Below are 21,448 nucleotides of genomic sequence, written 5' to 3' on the forward strand. Positions count from 1 at the left end.
TAAGAGTTATGCAATTTGGGAGTCTTTTAGATAGACCCACTGAAGGGGTACTCCAATTGCCTCACCCTGCATCCCTGTTCAGTATGGAAGAAGCCAACGTGGTCTGCGTCCCTATTCCCTATTGGCAATTTGGGCAGCCCCTTCAGAGGATGGCATGATAAGAATAGGAGGTAGGAACTGGCGAGGTAGTTAGGGTTAAAAAGACCCCAAAGTGCCAGGCATGGTAGCGCACACCTTTAATCCCAGCACTTGGGAGGCAGAGGCAAGTGGATCTTTGTGAGTTTGAGGCCAGCCTGGTCTATATATTGAGTTCCAGGACAACTGGTACTACAAGCAGACCCTGCCTCAAAAAAGACAAAAAAAAAACAAAGAAATGTGGCCAGTTTCTTGGCTAAAAGTCAAAATGTCCTTGGGACTATTTGTCCAAAGGCCAAAAATGTCAAAAGTATTTGGGAGCTTGTATCTAATCCTTAAAAGATTTTAGGGTTACCTCTTCAGAGGGGGAGGGAACGTCAGAGCACCCAAAAGCCCCATAAAAACATATAAATGAGAGGCTGGAGAGATGGCTCAGCAGTGAAGAGCTCTGACTGCTCTTGCAGAAGACCTGGGTTCGATTCCCAGCACCAACATGGCAGCTACAAACCATCCTTAACTCCAGTTCCAGGGGAATCTGAAACCCTCTTCTGACCTCCGAGACACTGCACTACACATACATGCAGGCAATACACTCATACACATAAAAATAAAAATACAGCCAGGTGTGGTGGCGCATGTCTTTAATCCCAGACTCAAGAGGCAGAGGCAGGTGGATCTCTGTGAGATGGAGACCAACCTGGTCTGCATGGTGAGTTCCAGGCCAGCTGGGGCTATAAGGAGACCCTGTCTTAAAAAGAAACCCCCCCAAAGAAAAAATTGTAAAGACAAAAAAAAAAATACTCCAAACAGACAAATTAAAGAATAGTCCATGTGATTGTTATTCATATTTCAGAATGAATATTCTAAAGAAATATACTCAGCTGGGCATGGTGGCGCAGGCCTTTAACCCCAGCACTCGGGAGGCAGACGCAGGTGGATCTCTGTGAGTTCAGGGCCAGCCTGGTCTATATAGTGAGTTCCAGGCCAGCTGGGGCTACAGGGAGACCCAAAAAAAAAAGGAAAGAAAAAGAAATATACTCAAAGTGACCTAAGATGCCCCTGCATTACTTAACCTAAAATTCCTATGTGTAAAATTTTTTTAACATTTAACTATTTTGTGTCTGTAAATGCACGTGTATGTGTGTGCTTGTATGCCAAGGACACGTGGAGATCAGAGGACAGCTTTGATTGTCTCCTTCCATTGTGAGCTCTAGGGATTGAACTCAGGTCATCAGGCTTGTAAAAGCAAGTGCCTTTATCCACAGAGCCACCTTGAGGTCCAACATTTAACTGTACTGCAGAGCTTTAAGAGTCCATGCTGGCTAGGACTACAATATGTAACTTGGGAGCTTTCTGGAGCCCTGAGGTCACTAGAAAATGGGAACCTTAAGAGCTTGTGAAAAGTGAAGTCATTTCTACCACAGTTCTCATTGTCAAGTGAGTAACTGTATGTTATGCCCCAGGGACCCAGTGTTTAGCACAGATTTGGAAAGCGTTTAGTTTCAGTCTTTCAAACTAAAACCATGGTTCCTTAAAGCAAAAGGATTAATTTGCCATTTTCTAAAATATTGGGACTTGATAAAATCAAATGGCAAATTTGTATAAGACTTTTACAGATGTCTGAATTACCACATGTGTATGTGTGTCCTAGACAGGACCTTTCGCTTGCTCTGATCTTTTCAGAAAGGAGGGCTGAATCTGCTAGGCAATGGTTGCTGGGTCCTTTGGTTGCTGAGCCCCAAGATCTTCCTGGACCTGGGCAGCTCCCACTCCTCTTCCTGCTCTTTACTCTTTGCTCCAGGACCCAGAGGCTGTCCTGTCACCTCTACTGTGGAAAGCCATTCCCACTCTGCAGCCAGGGGTTTGTGCTGAAACCTAGCAGTGGCTTCAGCTCCCTCCCTCCCTCCCTTCCTCCCTCCCTCCTTTCTTCCCTTCTTTCCTCCCTCCTTTCTTTCCTTTGTATGTTCTTTCAGTCTTTTCTATGTATGTATACACGTACATTTATATGAATGGAATATTTTATGATTGTTTTGTGCCCTTTTTTCACTATTCCATATAATTAATATATACAAGCCTTTTTTAAATTTACATAAGTAATTTATTGAGAATTTCATACATGTATATAAGGTGTTTAGATCAAATCCATGCCCACTCCCTCCCCTCCAACTCCTCCCATATCTCCCTATCGCTTTTTTTCTGACAACTTCATGTACTCTTTCTTCTTCTTGATTTATTATTTATTTTTATGGGACTTTTGGCTACTCCAACATTCCCCCCTCTGAAGAAGTATTCCTAAAATCTTTTAAGGATTAGATACATACTCCCTAAATACTTTCGACATTTTTGCAGGCTTTTTTTTCCTTTACTGTTTTCGGTTTTGGGTTATTTTTTTTTTCTAAATTATTTTATGTGTATGAGTGTATTGCCTGCATGTATGTGAGTGCACCCGTATTGTACAATGCCTCGGAGGTCAGAAGAGGGCTTCGGATTCCCCTGGAACTGGAGTTACTGACAGTTGTTAGTGGCCATGTGTACCAAGTGTATCATGTGTATCAAAGCCTGGCTTGGTACTATTCCTCAAACTACTGGTAGTCCTCCTGACCCATCCTCCAAAGTACTGGAATTATAGGCATGCACCACCATGCCTGGTTTCATTTTTTCTATGGTTTCAATTTCTCTGATGAGAGTTCCTATTTGCACAGACATATTCATTTACATCCTTGAATAAATGTGATATATTAAACTTTTCTATCTTGGCTGGGGATGTAGCTCAGTAGTAGTGCAGTTGCCTAGCATGACTGGTCCTAGGTTAAAATCTCCATGACTTCAAAACACAAAAAAACAGGAGGAATGGGGCTAGAGTGTCTCCCGATTGGCTGGTTCCTCCAATGCGCGGGGCCTGACATGGAGTGGGAACTAGGAAGGGAAGCCAAGAGCCATCTTGGGATGGAAGCCAGGAGTGCTGGTAGAGTGTGATGGTGTAGGAAACACAGCCAGCACAGCAACTCAAAGACAGAATGGACTGACTCCCTGTGGACCTGGGGTGAGATCACTGGTCCCGGAGGCAAGGAGGTGTGAGCTAGGAGGCATGGGGGAGGGCTATGGGTGTGACACGGTCTGATAAGGCAGGCTCGGGGCTAGGCACTGGGTCCTCATTTCTTTGTAAGTTAATAAACTCACATAAAATATATTATATGGTTTGTCTGATCGCACAGGAGACCCAGAGAGAATTCGGGCCACTTAGAGAAATGGCTCAGTGGTTAAGAGCACTGACTGCTCTTGCAGAGGACCCGGGTTCAATTCCCAGCACCCACACTGTCTAACAACTGTCCATAACTCCAGTTCCAGGGGATTTTGACGCCCTCTTCTGACCTCTGTGGGCACTGCACAACATAGGTGCACTTATACACATGCCATCAGTATACTCATACACATAAAATTAAAAACAAAACAAAACAAAAAACAGGAGGGGAAGATGACAAAGAAATTTGTTAATTTTAACATCTTACTGGACCATTTTAGTGTCAATCTCTATAGGTCATTTTTTCTCTTGAAGGAGCTCATGTTTTGCTATTTCCTTCCTTCCCCACTTCTCTCTTTACAGTCTCATATAGCCCAGGCTCGCCTCAAATCCACTATGTAGAAGAGGATGACCTTAACCTCCTGCCTCTGCCTCCCAAGTACTGGAGTGACAGTCATGCAACACCAATTCCTACATGTTCACTAATTTAGGATGGCTGTGGTAATGTCTTGTAGAGTCTCTCTCTGTTACACTTCTTGGAAGAGTATTATTAATAAATCTGTATTCCCCTTGTTGTGGATGGATGGCAGCTGAAATCTTCTTTGGTATTTCCTTGCTGGGCCACCCCCACTCATTTTCCAGGTACCATAATCACCCTGAACTCTACCCTCTGGTGGGCATCTTGTCTAGTGACAACTAGGGTTTGCCTGAGGTAAGCCACAAAGCCTGCAAGTCTACCAAGAGCCTTCAGCATCTTCTAAGCACGGCTTCTTCCAAGGTTACGTTTGCTTGCTGCTTGCTTTTGGCTAGTGTGTGTGTGTCCCTGCCAGTGCCACAGCACACATGTGGAGGTCAGATGATACTTTATGGCAGTCAGTTCTTCCACCATCTGGGTCCTAAGGGTTGAATTTGGGTTGCCAGACTCAGAAACAAGTGCCTTTACCAACTGAGCCACCTTGCCAACCCTGCTGTTGGTTGATCAATGCCTTCATATGCATTTTTTTTTTTTAATATTTTGTTCAATATTTACAGTTACTTTCTGTGCAAGGGTTGGTCTAATAAGAGCAACCCTGCCATTACCAGGACAAACAAGGCAGTGGGGTGCCAACATTAAAATACACCTTGTGACAGCACTCTCAGATATGCTGACTCAGTGGTCTTAGGGCAAGGCCCAGGAGCCTACGCTTTTACTTATTTTCTTCTGGTTTTGAAAACAGTTTTACTATGTTACTCAGAATGGTCTCAAACTTGTAGGCTCCAGTGATCCTTCTGCCTTAGCTTACCAATCAGCTGGAATTATAGGTATGCATCACTGTACCCAGATAAGAAACTCATATTTTCATAACAGCTAAGCTGACTCTAGAAACCACATTTTTAGTTGCGTATGGCAGCTCACCCTTGTAAACCCACCACAGAGTGAGACTCTATCTCAAAAACACAAACAAACAAACAAACAAAAAAAAAGGAAACATTTTACCACAACATTCCTAAATCATTCAATACTTTTTTTTGGGGGGGGGGGTGGTGTCTTTTTTTGAGACGGGTCTCCCTGCAGCCCCTGCTGGCCTGGAACTCACTACGTAGACCAGGCAGGCCTTAAACTCACAGAGATCTGCTTGCCTCTGTCTCCCAAGTGCTGGGACTACAGGCGTGTACCACCACACCCAGCCCATTCAACACTTTTTTTTAACTTTTTAAATTTAAAGAAAAAATTCATTTTATGCATATGACTGTATCGCCTTCATGTATATAAGTGCACCTCTGTCATGCAATGGCCCTAGAGGTCAGAAGACAGCATTGGATTCTCCTGGAACTGGAGTTACAGATGGTTGTTAGCCCCCATGTAGGTGCTGGGAATTGTTCTCTTAACTGCTGAGCCATCTCTCCAGCCTTGTATACAACACTTTTTTTTTTTTTTCTTTTTTTGGTCTTTTTGAGACAGGGTCTCCCTGTAGGCCCAGCTGTCCTGGAACTCACTATGTAGACCTGGCTGAACTTGAACTTTTAAAGACATGAACTACCACACTCAGCATATTCAACACATTCTTTTAAAAAAAAATTTTATTTATTTTATGTGTATGAGCGTACTGCCTGCATGTATGTGAGTGCACCTGTGTTGTGCAATGCCACAGAGGTCAGAAGAGGGCTTCAATTCCCCTGGAACTGGAGTTAAGGACAGTTCATAGCCATCATGTGGGTGCTGGGAATTGAACCCGGGTCCTCTGCAAGAGCAGTCAGTGTTCTTAACCTCTGAGCCATCTCTCTAGCCCCACATTCAACACTTTCAATCACATTTATTTATTATGAATAGTGACAGAAAATCTAGCCTGAGCTAACTTTGAAATTAATGGTCGCAACACAGAAAAACATTTGGACTTCATGAAGTTTGCATAGGCTAAGACTCTGCAGGGTCTCTAAGCATGTCATGGAGTCACAGGAACAAGAGAACTCCCTATCATTATAATCAATGTGGAGTAGGCTTGTCTTTTAGTGGAGGTCTGCACAGGATGCTCCCTTCAAAAACCCAGTAAGGTAAGCTTGAAGAAGGAAACAGCCTAAATCAGGTGAGACGGGCAGGGCTGAGGACTGGAATTCTGGCCCATCTTACCAGACTTGAAGTTCCTTGAGGCCACATCATGCCTTCTTGGTTGCCATGGTAAGCCTGGCACTGCCACAGTGCCTGCTGAAGGAGTATTCAATGAATATTTGCCTAATTTTTTTTTTTTTTTTTTTTTTAAAGGATGAAAGAAACATTCTGGAGCCAAAAGTCTACCAACTGAATGATCCAGGCCAAAAGACTGGACAACAAAGAGAAGGACCTCTCTTAAAGGAAATCTTGCCAGCAGAAGAAAAATAGAATCCTAAGGATCAGTTACAGAACACAGTTGAATCTAGAAAACTTCAGACTGACCTGCCTTCATTTTCCCAAGAAAGGAAAGCTCTATCCTGAATCTATTTTTCTAGCACCCACATCTCAGGTACACTTACTGTATTGGAATTTTCTTGCAATTCAGAGTCCGTGGACAGAAGGCCAAGCTCACTCAGATAAAGTGAGTGATTTGTATCCTGTAAGAGAGAAACAATTCTAATTGAGCAACCACAACAGGAACAAAATCAAGATTTATAGTAGCACATTACATAATAAAACATTTTATTACCAAGTCCTTAAGCCTCCAAATGTCTGCAAATGTGACTTACAGAGGCATAAAACATCCAAAGCAGGGGCAAAGTAGATCATTTCATTTTGAAATTTGTATTTGTTTCTATTTTATGTATATGAATGTTGTGCCTGCATGCACAACAAAGTGCCCCCATGTCAGGCAATGCTCAAAGAAGCCAGAAGAGGGCATCAATTCCCCCAGAACTAGAGTTAAAGACGGTTGTTAGCCACTGTGTGGGTACTGGGAACAAAACCTTCCTCTGCAAGAGCAGTCATTGTTCTTAACTGCTGAGCCATTTCCCCAGCCCAACCACGTCATTTAAAAATTTTTATTTATTTATTTTTATTTTATGTGTATGAACATTTTGCCTGCATGTAAGTGCCCCCAAGCCTGCAGTGCTCAAGGAGGCCAGAAGAGGGCACTGGATCCCCTGGAACCGGAGTTACCATGTTAGTCATTGTGGGTGCTGGGAATCAAACCCAGGTCATATACAACCCAGAAATAAGCAATTCTTAAGCTTTAAATTGTGTATCATTGAGGAGTGGGATGAAATCTTGGACCATCCCATTCCATCTCCCTTTCTGGAGGCAATATAGACCCTACCCACATACCAGTCACTTAGTTTGTAGATGTCTAGGTAACTGGATCGCCTGTCATGGTGTTCCTGAGCTTGGTTCAAGTAACCCTTATTTTTTTTTTATATATTTTATTTATTTTTATTTTATGTGTACGAGTGTACTGCCTGCATGTATGTGAGTGCACCCATGTTGTGCAATGCTGCAGAAGTCAGAAGAGGGCTTCGGATTTAAGGATGGAGTTAAGGATGGTTTGTAGCCGCCATGTGGGTGCTGGGAATGGAACCCAGGTCCTCTGCAAGAGCAGTCAGTGCTCTTAACCGCTGAGACATCTCTCCAGTCCCAACCCTTAGTTTTCTTAATGGCCCCAAAGCACAAGAGCAACGATGTTCCCGGTTTTATTCAAGTATGTTGTTATAAGTGCTCTACTTCCTTATTTTTTATTCTTACCAATCTCTTTCTGTGCCTAATTTATTAAGTAGGTGTTATCATAGGTGAGTACATATAAGATTAGGTACTATCCAGGTTTTAGCATCCACAGAAGAGCCTGAACATATGCCAAGGATAGAAGTGTATTATAGTGACTGACATCTACTATGTCTGTTACTGTTCCAGGCCTAGGGATATAGTAATAAGCAAACAGTCTCTGTACTTATTGGGCTTATATTCTAATGAAGACTAAAAAAAAAAAATGCATACAGTATGCAAGATGATGATAAGTGCTATGCAGGGTAAAAGGAATGAATAGTGCTACAGTAGGAGTTACTATTTTATTTATTAATTATCTTATTTATTTGAGCACACTTGTATATAAGTATACCTCAGTGCACATGTAGAGGTCAGAGGACAACTTGCAGGAATCCTTCCACCATGTGGGTTCTGGGTACCTCCTTTACCCACTGACCCATCTCACCAGCCCAGGAGTTATGCTTCTATTAGATGGTTTAGCCTTTCAGATAAAAGGTGTTTGAGCAGAAACAAAGTACACACAGGTCATGCATGTCCCAGCAGAGCACACAGCAAGTACAAACACCTGGAGGTAGGAGTGGGCTTCTCTCAGTTCACCACAGAGATGACAGCATAGCAAAAGAGGACAAGAAGTGGTATCGATAACTGACCAGAGAGTACAGGGCCTTATTGATTACTGACAGGATTGTGACCTTTAATCTAAATAATATAAGGAGCTCCTGAATGGTTATGAGCAGATCATAATGCAAATTTTATCTGCATTATGGTTTAGAGAGAAAGGTGTCTCTGGCTGATATACATAGAACAGTCTGTAGATGTCTGCATAGAGGAGAAGGTACTAAGCAGGTAATATCAATAATTCAAGTACACACTATAAGTACACAACAAAGTGAATAGAAAAATGATCAGATTCTAGTCAGTTTAAGTTTTTGTTTGTTTTTGATTTTTTAAAATAGGGTCTCATGTAGACCAGGCTGGCTTTGGAGTCATAATCCTTCTGTTTCCAGTTCCAAGTGCTGGGATTAAAGGCAAAGTCATCACACCTGGCTAGATCCTAGATATATTCTCCAGGTAGAGCTGACAGACTTTGCTGGTGGCTATGAAGTATGAGGGAAAAAGCAAAGAGTCACTAATTGTAAGACTTTGATCTCCTTGACTAGAAAAACCTAGCTGCCACTTGCTAAGATGGGAAGGCTGCAGGAAGAACAGGTTTAGACATGCTAAGTTTTAGAAAAGCGATTATCTGGGGGAGGATATCAGTGGACATCCAAGTCTAGAGTTCAGGGAGAGATCTAGGCTGGACTACCAGTGTAGGACTCAATGTACTACAGATGGCCTGTGAAGCCTGAGACCAGAAGTCATCCCTCTGCTGGACAACGAGGGATGCAGAGAAGAGCTCTGAAGACAGCACTGGTGCACGCCAGGGCTGAGCAGCTGTTCACAGTTCAATTTTCCATGTACTGCTACAAAAATAAAAACTAATTTGACCTAATGAGTGGAGAGAGCCTCTTAAGTTTAAAGTTTTTACGTGGTTTCATCAGATGAAGAAATGGAGGTGCCTAGAAGTCATTTGCCTAAAGTCACTGTAAAAACAGCTAACAAGCTGGGCATGGTAGTCCCAGCACTTGGGAGGCAGAGGCAGGCGGATCTCTGTGAGTTCAAGGCCAGCCTGGTCTACATAGTGAATTCCAGGACAGCTGGGGCTACAGGGAGACCCTGTCTCAAAAAGACAAAAAACAAAACAAAACAAAACAAAAAAACAGCAAACAAGGGGCTATAGAGATGATGGCTCAGCAGTTGAAGACACTGGCTGCTCTTTTGCTCTTGCAGGGGACCTGCATTTGGTTCCCAGCACCACATGGCCATTCATAACCGGCTATAGCTCCAGCTACAGAGGATCCCCTGTCCTCTTCTGGCCTCTGAGGGCATCAAACATGCATGTGGTGTACATATCTGTATATAGGCAAAACACTTATACACATAAAAATAAATATTTAAAAGAACAAAGAAAGAAATAAGAAAAGAAGGAAGGAAGAAAGGAAGCACTTGGGAGGCAGAGGCAGGCATATCTCTGAGTTCAAGGCCAGCCTGGTCTCCGTAGTGAAATCAGGCCGGGTGGGGCTACAGGGAGACCCTGTCTCAGAAAGACCAAAAAAGAGAGAGAGAAAGGAGAGAGAGAAAAAAAGGAGTGAAAGTCAGTCAGTCTAAAAACACAGGTCTGAGGGCTGGAGAGATGGCTAAGTGGTTAAGAGCACTGACTGCTCTTGCAGAGGACCCAGGTTCAATTCCCAGCACTGACATGGTGGCTACGAACTGTCCTTAACTCCAGTTCCAAGGGAATCTGAAGCTCTCTTCTGACCTCTGCGGCACTGCACGACATGGGTGCACTCACATACATGCAGGCAATACACATACAATAAAAATAAATAAAATATTTTTAAAAAAAGACTTTAAAAACACAGGTCTGGGGGCTGGAGAGATGACTCAGCGGTTAAGAGCACTGACTGCTCTTGCAGAGGACCTGGGTTCGATTCCCAGCACCCACATGGTGGCTACGAACCGTCCTTAACTCCAGTTCCAAGGGAATCTGAAGCTCTCTTCTGACCTCTGCGGCACTGCACGACATGGGTGCACTCACATACATGCAGGCAATACACTCATACACATAAAGTAAAAATAATAAATAAAATATTTAAAACAAACAAACAAAAAAACCCACAGGTCTATTCCATGGCTCAGTGTCTTAAGCCAGGGGCCCTCAACACTTTTGCTTTACAGACAAATTAAAGGAGCAAGGGACCCCTCCAGACTATGCTTGGCTCTCTGATGTTAATGGATAGGTGAAGGTCATAGTTCAAGGTCTATAGAGTGTGTTGTAGGTCAGGCAGGGCTACATAGTGAGACTATGTTTCAAAATTAAAACGGAAAAAAAAAATGAGGGGGTAGCTGTGGTACACAATTGTAATCCATGCACTGAAAAGGCAGACAGTGGATAGGTAAGGCTCCCTGGCCAGCCAACCTAGCCTACTTGGCATGTTCCAGGCCAATATGAGATCCTGTTGCAACAATAACAAGAAAAGCACATGAGGAACAACACTCAAGGCTGTCGTCTGATCTCAAGCATTTACACACACACACACACACACACACACACACACACACACAAGAAAAAAAGAAAAATCTGGCTGACCCTTGGAAAGTAGGTCTAGAGTACCTTCTTCCCCCATACCTGCCAGCACACAGCAGGGGTGAGCAGAAGCTAACACACAGAGAGGCTAGTGAAATTTTTGGCTTCCATCATCCCATAGCAAAGACATGGATCTGAACCCTGATTTCTTCCCTCTAGTTAACAGATATACAGAGAAGACGTTTTAACCTTTCAGTGAGACACAAAACAACTGCCATCCTGTGGTGCCCAGATCAAAACAAGAAATGAGAACACTGCGTACCTCTGATCCGTTGTGTTGTGGAAGTGCACTGAGTGCGTTTCCTTTGTTATCGTGGCCTTTCATGTGACTTTTAAGACTGTACTGAGTGCTGAAAGTTTTCTCACAGCCATTACTGGGACAGAAGAAGGGTCTCTCACCTGCAAGAATGACAAAGCAGCATTAAATCTCACTTGACTGCACTAAGAAATCCTCCTTTCTCTAGCACAGGAAGTGGATGTTCTTAGGAAGACTTGAGTAACAGCTATGCATTGATTTTCTCAGTCTTAAAACCTAAAGCAGAGCAAAGTACTGGAAGACCACTCCTGGAAATTCTCACGGCTCTTTAGAGTGTCTCTATACTGGTTTCATGTCCTAAGTTTGAATTCTTAACTCAATCCTTAGAACCTTCACCTCTGAAAGAAATGCACACCTGACAGGTGAAGGCTGAGCCAACTGGGCAAAGCTCCCCTCACTTGTTCTACAGGTATCAGGGGAACCCATACAGTAGGCCTGGTCGAATGCAAAATGAAAAACAGAAATTAGCCTAAACTTACCAGTATGTGTACGGACGTGAGTTTTAAGGTGGTGGCTTGCTGCAAATGCTTTCCCACAGCCATCATGATCACATCTAAACATGTTGTTTAAGCAAAGACAAACAGGCGTCATTAGCTAAGAGACCTTATCCTCAACATCTCATATACACAAACCACAACAAACGTTCAGAACACTAAAATCAAACCAGCAATACTGGTTCCAGATTTGAGATGGGAATGAGAAGACCTTGAAAAAAAAGCAGCAAAATGGTTAAGTGGGTAAAGGCACCTGCCACTAAGCTTGATGTCCTGGTTTCTATCCTTGGAAGCCACATAATGAAGAGAACTGACTCCTGCAAGTTGTCCTCTGACCTCCACACAGTAGTAAATAAATGTAACAAAGGAAAAAAAAAGAAAGGTGGCATATCTGGGATCAGCAGGAACTGAGACTTCAAGATACATACTTCTTGTCCTGTAGGTAAGGCAAGTGTTGAGAGCTCCCAACAATAAAAACTGACAATAAAAACTTCCTAATTACAGCACAGAACTCTGACAGTGGGAGTCCGTGTAGAAAACCTACAGCAGTGAACTAGTAACGCATAAAGAATGGGTAAAGAGAGCTGGGCTTCTGGACACAACACCTATAATCCCAGCACTCAGGAGGCTGAGGTAGGAGGATCACATGTTCATGGCTGGCCTGGCTACAAAGGTAACATTCTCTCAAAAAAAGTGATATGCGTGGAGCTCAAAATGTGACATGAAAACACAAACCAAACACAAACCACTGGAGCAGCTACAACAGTGAAGTAGCAGCTGTAACCCTCAGTGCTTAAACCCCCTCTGCAAGCTTCAAATCACTATGTAGTAGAGGAATGTCCTCCTGCCTCCACCTCTGAAGTGCTGAGATTACAGGTGTGTACCGCTACGTCTGACTTTTGTAGCGCTAAGGCTCAAACTCAGCACCCCCCCAATACTTTTCTTTTTATAATCTGGTTTTTTTTTTAAAGATTCATTTATTTTTATTTTATGTGTATAAGTGTTTGCCTGCATGTACATATGTACACCATGTGCATGCAATGTCCACAAGGACCAGAGAAGAGTGTTGGATTCCCTGGAACTAGAGTTACAGATGGTTGTTAGCTGCCATGTGGACGGGTGCTGGAAACTGAGACCAAGTCCTCATCAAGGGCAGCCAGTGCTCTTAACTACTGAACCACCTCTCCAAGCACCCCCATACTTTCTTGATAACCAAAAGTTAATTAGTAATCTTTGCTTCCCCAGAAATACTTAGGCATTTAACACATGTTTCTTTTAGGACATCTCTCATTTCCAATTTTGCTTCATCTCTGTGTGCATATTTTTTATCTACCTGCTCAGCGGTAGAGTCCATGTAGTCCCTCATACATGCTTTAGTTCTTGTACATTTGATACTGACATATATGACCAAATAGGTTTTCTTATAAATCAAAATATCTGATTTCTTTAAATAGAAAGCTTTTTTTATTTTATTTTTTAGTCTTTTTGAGACAGGGTCTCCGTGTAGCCTGAGTTGACCTGGAACTAGCTATGTAAACCAGGCTGGCCTTGAACTCACAGAGATCCACCTGTCTCTGCCTCCCAAGAGCTGGGATTAAAGGCGAACGCCACCATGCCTGGTGAAAGCTTCTTTTTTACATATATACAAAATCACCAACATATCTAAAGTCCCATCTAATTAGCAAGACAAAATCATTTTAATCATTACAACAATAAATGCAGGTATCTAGATAGAAATCAGTGTCCCCTTAGCAGCCTATGGGGAGATGGGTGTTAAACACCTACAGAATACCAACTAGAACCTAACCACTCCTGTCCTTACAGGGGCCAAGACTAAGGAACACATCTGATCTGTAATTTAAAAACTCAATTCCATTTAATTGGTGTCTAAGAGCTAACTGCCCCTGAGGACTTTTAAAGTGCTTCTAAGTGTACTAATGAGGAGGTAAGTGATTGAGAATGGATGGTTGCATAGTTAATGCTCTAACTATAATACCTCTTGCCAGAATTCAAAGATATTGTTTATGGGTAAGCTTCAGCAATACATTTATAATACATTTACTGGAATCCTTATAAATGTCATATAATCATCCCAAGGCTGTTTCTGAATACTTACCGAATGCCTGGAACCATGCCACATGCTATAAGCAGAGAAAAAAGTAGCCAATACAAGTCCCCCCCTCACACTAATTAATCTATTTAAAATGCATGTTGACACACATACATGAAAAGCATGTGTTCCTATAGATCTGGGTACATACATGTGAGATTTAGAAAGCAACAGCCAAATAAGTAACAAAATACAGCATGTGGAGCACTAACCTAAGTGTCCCCACTGCTCACTTTCCCTCATGAGCATGCTTCAAAGCAACTTAGAAGTCATTCCCAGTTCTTCTGGAGCTTCGCTTCTCCATACTCAAGGCACTCTATCTACCTATACACCTCAGACACTGTCTTCTACAAGTTTGTGGTTCTTTTCCATTGACCTAAGGGTGCTTTTACCCCATTGCTGCAGTTTTTAGGGAGAGGGGATTTTGAGACGGGGTCTTACTCTGTAGCCCAGGCTGTCTTAAAACGCATGGTAGTCCTCCTGCCTCAGCCTCCTGGTTGTTGGTATTACAAGTGTGCACCACCAGGCCAGGGTGACGATCAAATCCAGGGCTTCATGCATGCTAAGCAAATACTTTATCTACTTAGCAACTACATCCCAAGCCCTTGACTAAGTTCTTAGCATTTCCTCTCACTAATAAAAGTAACTACTACATGAGTCAGTTTCAACAAATAATTTCTTAAAGTACAGGGAAAAAATGTGGTAGAAAGGCCATCATCCACAGAGTATGATGCTCTTGAATCCATCTGCACTCCTCCACTCTGCAGCAGCTGACTGCAGCTATCCTGCTAACACCACTAGAGAAGGATATTATTTCCTACAGTGTATTAATAGGATATTATTTCCTACAGCATATTAATCAAGACACCCAGCTGAAATCTTGTCAGTGACAAACAGAAAACAGTAAGACTTACCGAAATGGCTTTTCTCCTGTATGGGTTCTAATGTGCTTCCGTAGATCACTGAGTGTGGTGAAGTATTTGCTGCAGCCTTGAGATTCACAGTTAAACGTTTTCCCTGTGTGAAGCCTTTGATGTGCTTTCAACCTGCAACATGTCCCAGAGAAAAGCCCCATGGCAGGATGTACCACAGAGCCTCCTGTGCCAGCCTAACTGCTACAGGATCAAGTGCAAAAGAATGCTATAACCTGGAGTACACTAGCATTCAAAACTCACCCAAAGAAGAATTAAGAGAGGAAAAAAAGCTTAGTGCTATGAGCACTATCCAGACTCCCTGGGGTTAAAGTCCTGGCCCTGGCCCCTTAGACAGGAAACCTAAGCCTATGTTCTCTATGTTTCCACTTACTTAACAGCTGTTCTGAGGACGAGCACTTAGAATTGTGCTTTGCATGGTGTGTTCTTAGGTGTTAGCTACTGTTACCTCTCCCATCAAAGTCCTAACCAGACCCAACCCTGCTTAGCTTTTAAGATCAGACAAGATCAGGCACATTCAGGATGGTATAGCCTCAAATAGTTATTACTATTTCTGTTTTTTGATGCCTAATATTGAAGGCTTGTGTACATCTCCTGATATAAACATGGAAAAAAGAAAAAGCCATCAGGAGGACAATGCCTTACTTCTTAGGAGTGTGTTACACCATGAAGGTGCAGTAGAAAAGAATAATACAGAAACTGCTGGATGAAGCTCTTATGCGAAGGGGACGGACCACTCTATGCCAACAACCAAAACCCCAAGAACAGAATGTCACTCCATGAGGTAAAATCTAAGTATAGATGTGCCATAATTTCCACCCAATCCATCATACATTCATTTTTAAATAAGTTCCTGCTGAGGAATTTTAATCAGGTGAGCACAGCTATACTCTCCAAAGTCCCCAAAGCAAACACATCTCCTATGCAAGGTGAAAGAGCTCTGCAATCACAAGCTCAGGTCAAGAGGCTGGTGGAGTGTAGATAGAGGCTGACCTGTACAGTGTGTTGAACGCCTTCTCACAGCCCTGCACATCACACTCAAATGGCTTCTCCTTCGTGTGCACTCGCACATGGATCCTGAGGCTGTAGGAGGTAAGGAAGGCCTTGCCACAGCCCTCCTGATTACAGACGAAGGTGTACTCTCCTCGGTGAGTCTTCTGGTGCGTGCGTAGGTTGCCAGCTGTGCTGTATGTGCGGGGGCAGCCCTCAAAGGTGCACTGGTACCGCTTTACCTGGCAAACAGAGGACAGCTCATCAGTATAAAAGAGCTGCCCAGAGCCTACCTCTCCCAGAAATCAGCTCCCAGGGATGTAGCCAATACAAATGTGTTTTCATCATAAACACAGAAACAAACTCTAATAGCAAAGTGGGGAAACTTAGTTGACCAAAGCACACATGGACATTGCATAAGGAACGTTTTAAATGAACACAGGGTGTTTTTAGATTATGGCATGTATCTATCTTTTAAAGGTGAAAATGTAATACTGTCTACATACTAAACATATACAATTACCTGCATTCAAATAAATCTTAACTTTGCTTAAGGCTGAGATGCTTTCCCTTCTGGCATTCTAACTGGATTAGAACTAACCAAAGTCATGCCAGGCATGGTGGCACACACCTTTAATCCCAGCACTTGGGGGCAGAGGCAGACAGATCTCTGTGAGTTCCAGGCCAGCTAGGTTACAAGAAGACCCTGTCTCAAAAACACCAAAAAAAAAAAAAAAAAAAAAAAAAAAAAAAAGACATGGTTCAGGGGTGTAAAGGCACCTGTTGCCAAGCCTGATGACCTGAGTTCAATCCCTGGGACATACATGATGGAAGGAGAACCAACTCCCAGGCTGACCACACAATGCACTGTGGCACTCATGCCCCCCTGCCCCCTCCCACAAACACATGTAATAAAAAAAATGTTTTTTAAAAGTAAGATGAAAACCTCTGCCTTTAAGGAGTATAAGCTAAAAATAGGCAGGCAAATGTACAGATTTATACACTGTACTGAGGCCTCAAACAGGTGCATATAGAAGGTGCCATGAGAACAGAAAAAGAAACTTCTAACCCTTCTTAGGAAGGCTGGAAATTAGTGACACCTAGAAGGAAAGGTAGGGCTTTCTGAACTAAGGATGGTCTTTATTTTTTCTTTTTTTAACTTGTCTATTTTTTTTTACAAGCTGTAAAAACATTAATATGGATCCTTAAATCTATAGGTAAGTATCCCAGTCACCACCCATCAAAGAAGCTTCTTTTTCAAACACTAATGCATCTTTCAATTCTCATCAATGAAGCTTCCTTATGCAACAGAGGGTCAGGACCACAAAAGGTCACAAATAGCCAAAACACAGAGAATAAGAGCAGGCAGAGGGTCCTTGGACAGGACGCCTATATTAAAATTCACCCACCCAGGGCTCAGGGATCATTGCAGAAGAGGGAGTAAAAGACTGTAAGAGCCAGGGAGCCAGGAAGGAGATGCATGACCATACAAAAATAGTCATACAGGCTCCTGTGACCTTGCTCATTATGAACCTATAGCAATGGTGTCAGCATGCATAATACCCATGCAAACTTAAGCAGACAAAACTCCAGCACAGAACTATGGAAATGAATGGCAGGCCCCAATCTTAGTTGAATTGTTGGCAGCTGATTACGGCTGGGTGAGGAAGAGCAGATCTTCTTAAAGGGAGGGACCCGAGATAGACTGACTAGATCCCAGTGGATGAGCTTGCACTGAGGAACATCTGGGGACACTAACTTTATATGATAGGCCTTAACACAAATGACAAAAGGTATGAACTCCAGTGGGGGCTATGGGAGGTGCCAAAGGGGAAGGGGATACAAAGATGATTTTCTGTAGGAAACACACAAAAATTCAAAAAAAATTTTAAAGCACATAGTAATATGGGCATTCCAGCCAAAGAAAACAGCATGGGAACTGCATGGAAAGTGCAGGTTTAACAAGCTACAAACACTTGAAGTATGAAAGCCTAGAAAGAGATGAGGAAGAAAAACAAGGTGAGAAGGCTGGAGAGATGGTTCAGCAGTTAAGAGCACCAACTGCTCTTACAGAGGACCCAGGTTCAAGTCCCAGGACCCACATGGCGGCTAACAACCATCTGTAACTCCAGTTCCAGGGGATCTGACACCTTCCTCTGATGTCCACGGGCACTGCACGACATGGGTACACTTACATACATGAAAGCAAAACACTCATATGCACAAAATAAAAATAATAAAGAAGCCAGATGTGGTGGCACATGCCTTTCTTTAATCCCAGCACTCAGGAGGCAGAGGCAGTTGGATCTCTGTGAGTTCAAGGCCAGCCTGGTCTATATAGTGCATTCCAGGACAGCTGGAGCTACAGGGAGACCCTGTCTCAAAAAGACCCCCCCCAAAAAAAAAGAGTAAATAAATTAAAAGTGACTGAGTCCTCCGAAGTTAAGCTAGAAAGGACAACAGGAGTCATGGCAGACTTTAACCAAGAGCAGTCAGTCAGAACTGGGGTTTAGGAGAAATCACTTGGGTAGGACCTTGTGGTGGGTGGACTGGAAGGGCGAGAAGAGGCAACAGTTCAGTATGGAGGTGAGAAAAGGCTTTCTGAAAGACAGAAATGATAGTGACATTGTGGGAGAGGAATCCCAGAGAAATAAAGAGACATGAGGTGACTGGCTGTAATGACACCTGTTTGGTAAGGAGTGGGAGGGGTGGTAAGGCAAGGCTGAAATCAGCCAAGAGTATGTTGTAGACGAAGGACAGATGATTCCCAATACAGGGCTGGGTGGATCTAGGTAGAAATGTCTTGACTTGTCTAGAAGCTAAAAAGCAAGAGGTGTTTGGGACGTAGGGAAAAGCTAACTTTACCTACATTTTTTTTTAAGTGTCCTTTTTTGTAATGTGGAAGACACAAAACATTTTTTCTTCTTTTTTTTTTTTGAGATAGGGTCTCCCTGTAGCCCCAGCTGCCCTGGAACTCACCATATAGACCAGGCTAGCCTCGAACTCAGGGATCTGCCTGTCTCTGCTTCCTGAGTGCAAACTCAGCTGAAGAATGATGACCTTGAACTTCAGATCCTCCTGCCTCCACCTTCTGAGCATGTACCACCACACCTAGTTTTTAAAGCAGTGGTGGGGACTGAACCCACTGAGGGCTTAGTATATGCTAGGTAAGCGTTTGATGGCTTGAGCTACTTCCCAAGGCCTAAATCTATCTTTTTAAAGGCTGTTGTACTACCAATATTAGAAATAACTTGTGTAAGGCATTTTACTACAGCGAATGATATACAAAGTTCCCAGTAAAATAATGCTCATGAAAGGATGAAGGCTAGACCAGGAGAGTCCATCATTTGAGCTACCGGTGAGGTGAAAGAGAAGCCTTTGTCTTCAGAGAGGCAAAAAATGTCACAGAAGTCAAAAGAAAAAAGGGGTGATCAAAATGTCAAATGTCAGAGCAATCAAGACAAGGACTAGGGACACAACTGGATCAGCCCCCAAGGACTCTAATGACCTGGCATGACAGCCTGCACGGGTGCTGGGGCAGGGGCCCACATGGAGGTGAACAAATGAAAAGAGGAAGTAGAGGGAGAATGGAGCCACAGCAAGCACCTCTGGGTTGACCTCAGGGCTTATTCTCAACAGCCTAGTTCTAGAGGAAGAAAAGTCCTAGCAGAGCACACACCCGGAGTCCCAGCACCCAGGAGGCTGAAGCAGAAGGAATACCATAAGTTTGAGGCCAGCCACCATTGTATCCCAAGACTCAGTCTCAACATCTATGTGTGTCTTGCCCCCAATAACAACAAAATTCCTGGAGGAAAGAGAATTTGAGGACTTTCAGAAGAACATACACAAGAGAAAGACCGTTTTTAAAAGTCCTATTTGGAGGCTGGGTATGGTGGCACACACCTTTAATCCCAGCACTTGGGAGGCAGAGGCAGGTGGATCTCTGTGAGTTCAAGGTCAGCCTGGTCTACATGGTGAGTTCTAGGACAGCTGGGGCTACAGAGAGACCCTGTCTCAAAAAGAGCCCCCCCCCAAAAAAAAGTCCCATTGGACTGGGAGTGCAGCTTAGTGGTAGAGGCTTGCAGGGTTTGATCTTGGTGCTGAGATGATAAAAGTGGGGGTAGGAGAGATTGGGGAGTTGGGGGATTGGGGAGAGACAGCCATTATGCATGAGAAAAGAAGACTGAGCAAAGGATGCGTATAGGTCAGGAATGGACAGCTTTCTGTAAAGGATCAAACAGAACATATTTTAGGGTTTATTTTGTCTGCCACAACTACTCAATCCTGACACTGCATGTTAAAACAGCCACAGACAAGTAACTGAACCAGCAAAGCCATGATCCAAAAACATTTATGGACACTAAAGTCTGAAGTTCATATAATTTTTATGTGTCATGAAACATTAATTTTTTTTTAAAGACCTGAGCCAAGCATGGTGGTGCACACCTGTAGTCTCAGTACTTGGGAGGCCAGAGGTAGGCGGATCTCTTTGAGTTCAAGGCCAGCCTGGTCTACATAAGTGAGTTCCAGGCCAGCTGGAGCTACAGCGAAACCCTGTCTCAAAAAGACCAAAAAAAAAAAAAAAAAAGTAAGACCTAGAACTGGGGTTACAGCTCAATTGGGACAGTACGCTCCTAGCACGCAGGAAGCTTGGGTTCCATCCTCAGTATGACACAAACTGGGTGTGGTGGCACTTGGCTGCAACCCCAACACTTGGGAGGTAGAGATAGGAAGATCAAAAGTTCAAAGCCATCCTCAGGGACAGAGGAAGTTCAGGGCTAGCTTGGGCTACAAGAGCTCCTTTCTCAATAAAAATAAAAATGGAAGGTAAAAACTGAGGTTAGAGTGTGATTCAGTTGTGTATTTCTAGCATGCCTAAGGGTTCCAGGTTCAATCCTCAGTACCACAAAACAACAAATAAAACCTACCATAGGGGCTGAAGAGACAGCTCAGCAGTTCAAAGCACACACTACTGAATGTGTTCCTAGTACCCATGCAAGAGAGGCTCACAACCACATGTAACTCCAGCTCCAGGAGAATCCAATGCCTGTCTTTCTGTTCTAGAAGTTCAAGTCTAGTAGGGCCTGCACAAGTCCTCAGGTCCCTGAGGCAAGTGCTCACTCACCTATTCATGGCTTACCCTCCCACTGCCAGACAGGATGCTACTATATTCCCTGAATTGAATTACTCAGATTCATGTCTACTTTTGAAATCATGGCCAGAATAATTCTAAAACAGTGCTCCATGTGGCCATCTCACATGATGGAGTCCCCAGTGCCTTGGCGGGATATTCGAGGGTAAGGCCTGGGCCTCTCAACACTTTCTGTCACATGCCTCAGGAACCAGGAAAGCAGACCTACAGACCACAGACTCACCCCCAGAGCACCTCCAAATTCCCACCTCCTTGCCGGTGTGCTCTTTTTTCCCTTAATTGGAAATGTCTAGTTCCTTTCTTTGCTCTTCTAGGTCTTCCTTCAATTCAAGCCTCACTACCTCCAAGATCCTCTAAAATAACCCCATGTCTACACAACAACCTTTTCTGAGTGCCAATAATACTTAACTATACACTCACTTGACACTTCACTAACATTGGTAACTATCCTCTTGTGCTTATATGCCAACTTTTCATCAAGACTAAAAACCTCTTCAGTACTGCCAAATGGGAATTTCAAAATAATCACTGGCCAGTAAAAGAACAAGGACTGTGCATGCTGCAGTAAAGATCTGTGTTCTCTGTCCTGAGGACAGTGGTGAAGGATAAGAGTAGAATTTCATTCTTGAGTTGCCACAGCAGTTGGTAGCTTTATAAGTAACTGCAATAGACAATGAACTAACCTAT

General features: G+C 43.3%; 1 protein-coding gene across 1 annotated transcript in view; it reads right to left on the minus strand.

Annotated features, from left to right (window-relative positions):
• Mtf1 (metal regulatory transcription factor 1) overlaps positions 1-21,448 on the minus strand; it is a 58,001-nt gene that overhangs the window by 19,941 nt on the left and 16,612 nt on the right. Inside the window, exons 3-7 of the mRNA XM_008850218.3 lie at positions 15,613-15,851; positions 14,602-14,733; positions 11,563-11,636; positions 11,030-11,166; positions 6,365-6,442 (exon numbers count right to left, since the gene is read on the minus strand). Of these exons, the coding sequence (XP_008848440.2) occupies positions 6,365-6,442; positions 11,030-11,166; positions 11,563-11,636; positions 14,602-14,733; positions 15,613-15,851 (660 nt within the window). The remainder of the gene's footprint in view (positions 1-6,364; positions 6,443-11,029; positions 11,167-11,562; positions 11,637-14,601; positions 14,734-15,612; positions 15,852-21,448) is intronic.

The sequence above is a fragment of the Nannospalax galili genome, unplaced genomic scaffold (genome assembly GCF_000622305.1).
Source record: "Nannospalax galili isolate Female #2095 unplaced genomic scaffold, S.galili_v1.0 scaffold944, whole genome shotgun sequence".
Taxonomy (NCBI): Eukaryota; Metazoa; Chordata; class Mammalia; order Rodentia; family Spalacidae; genus Nannospalax; species Nannospalax galili.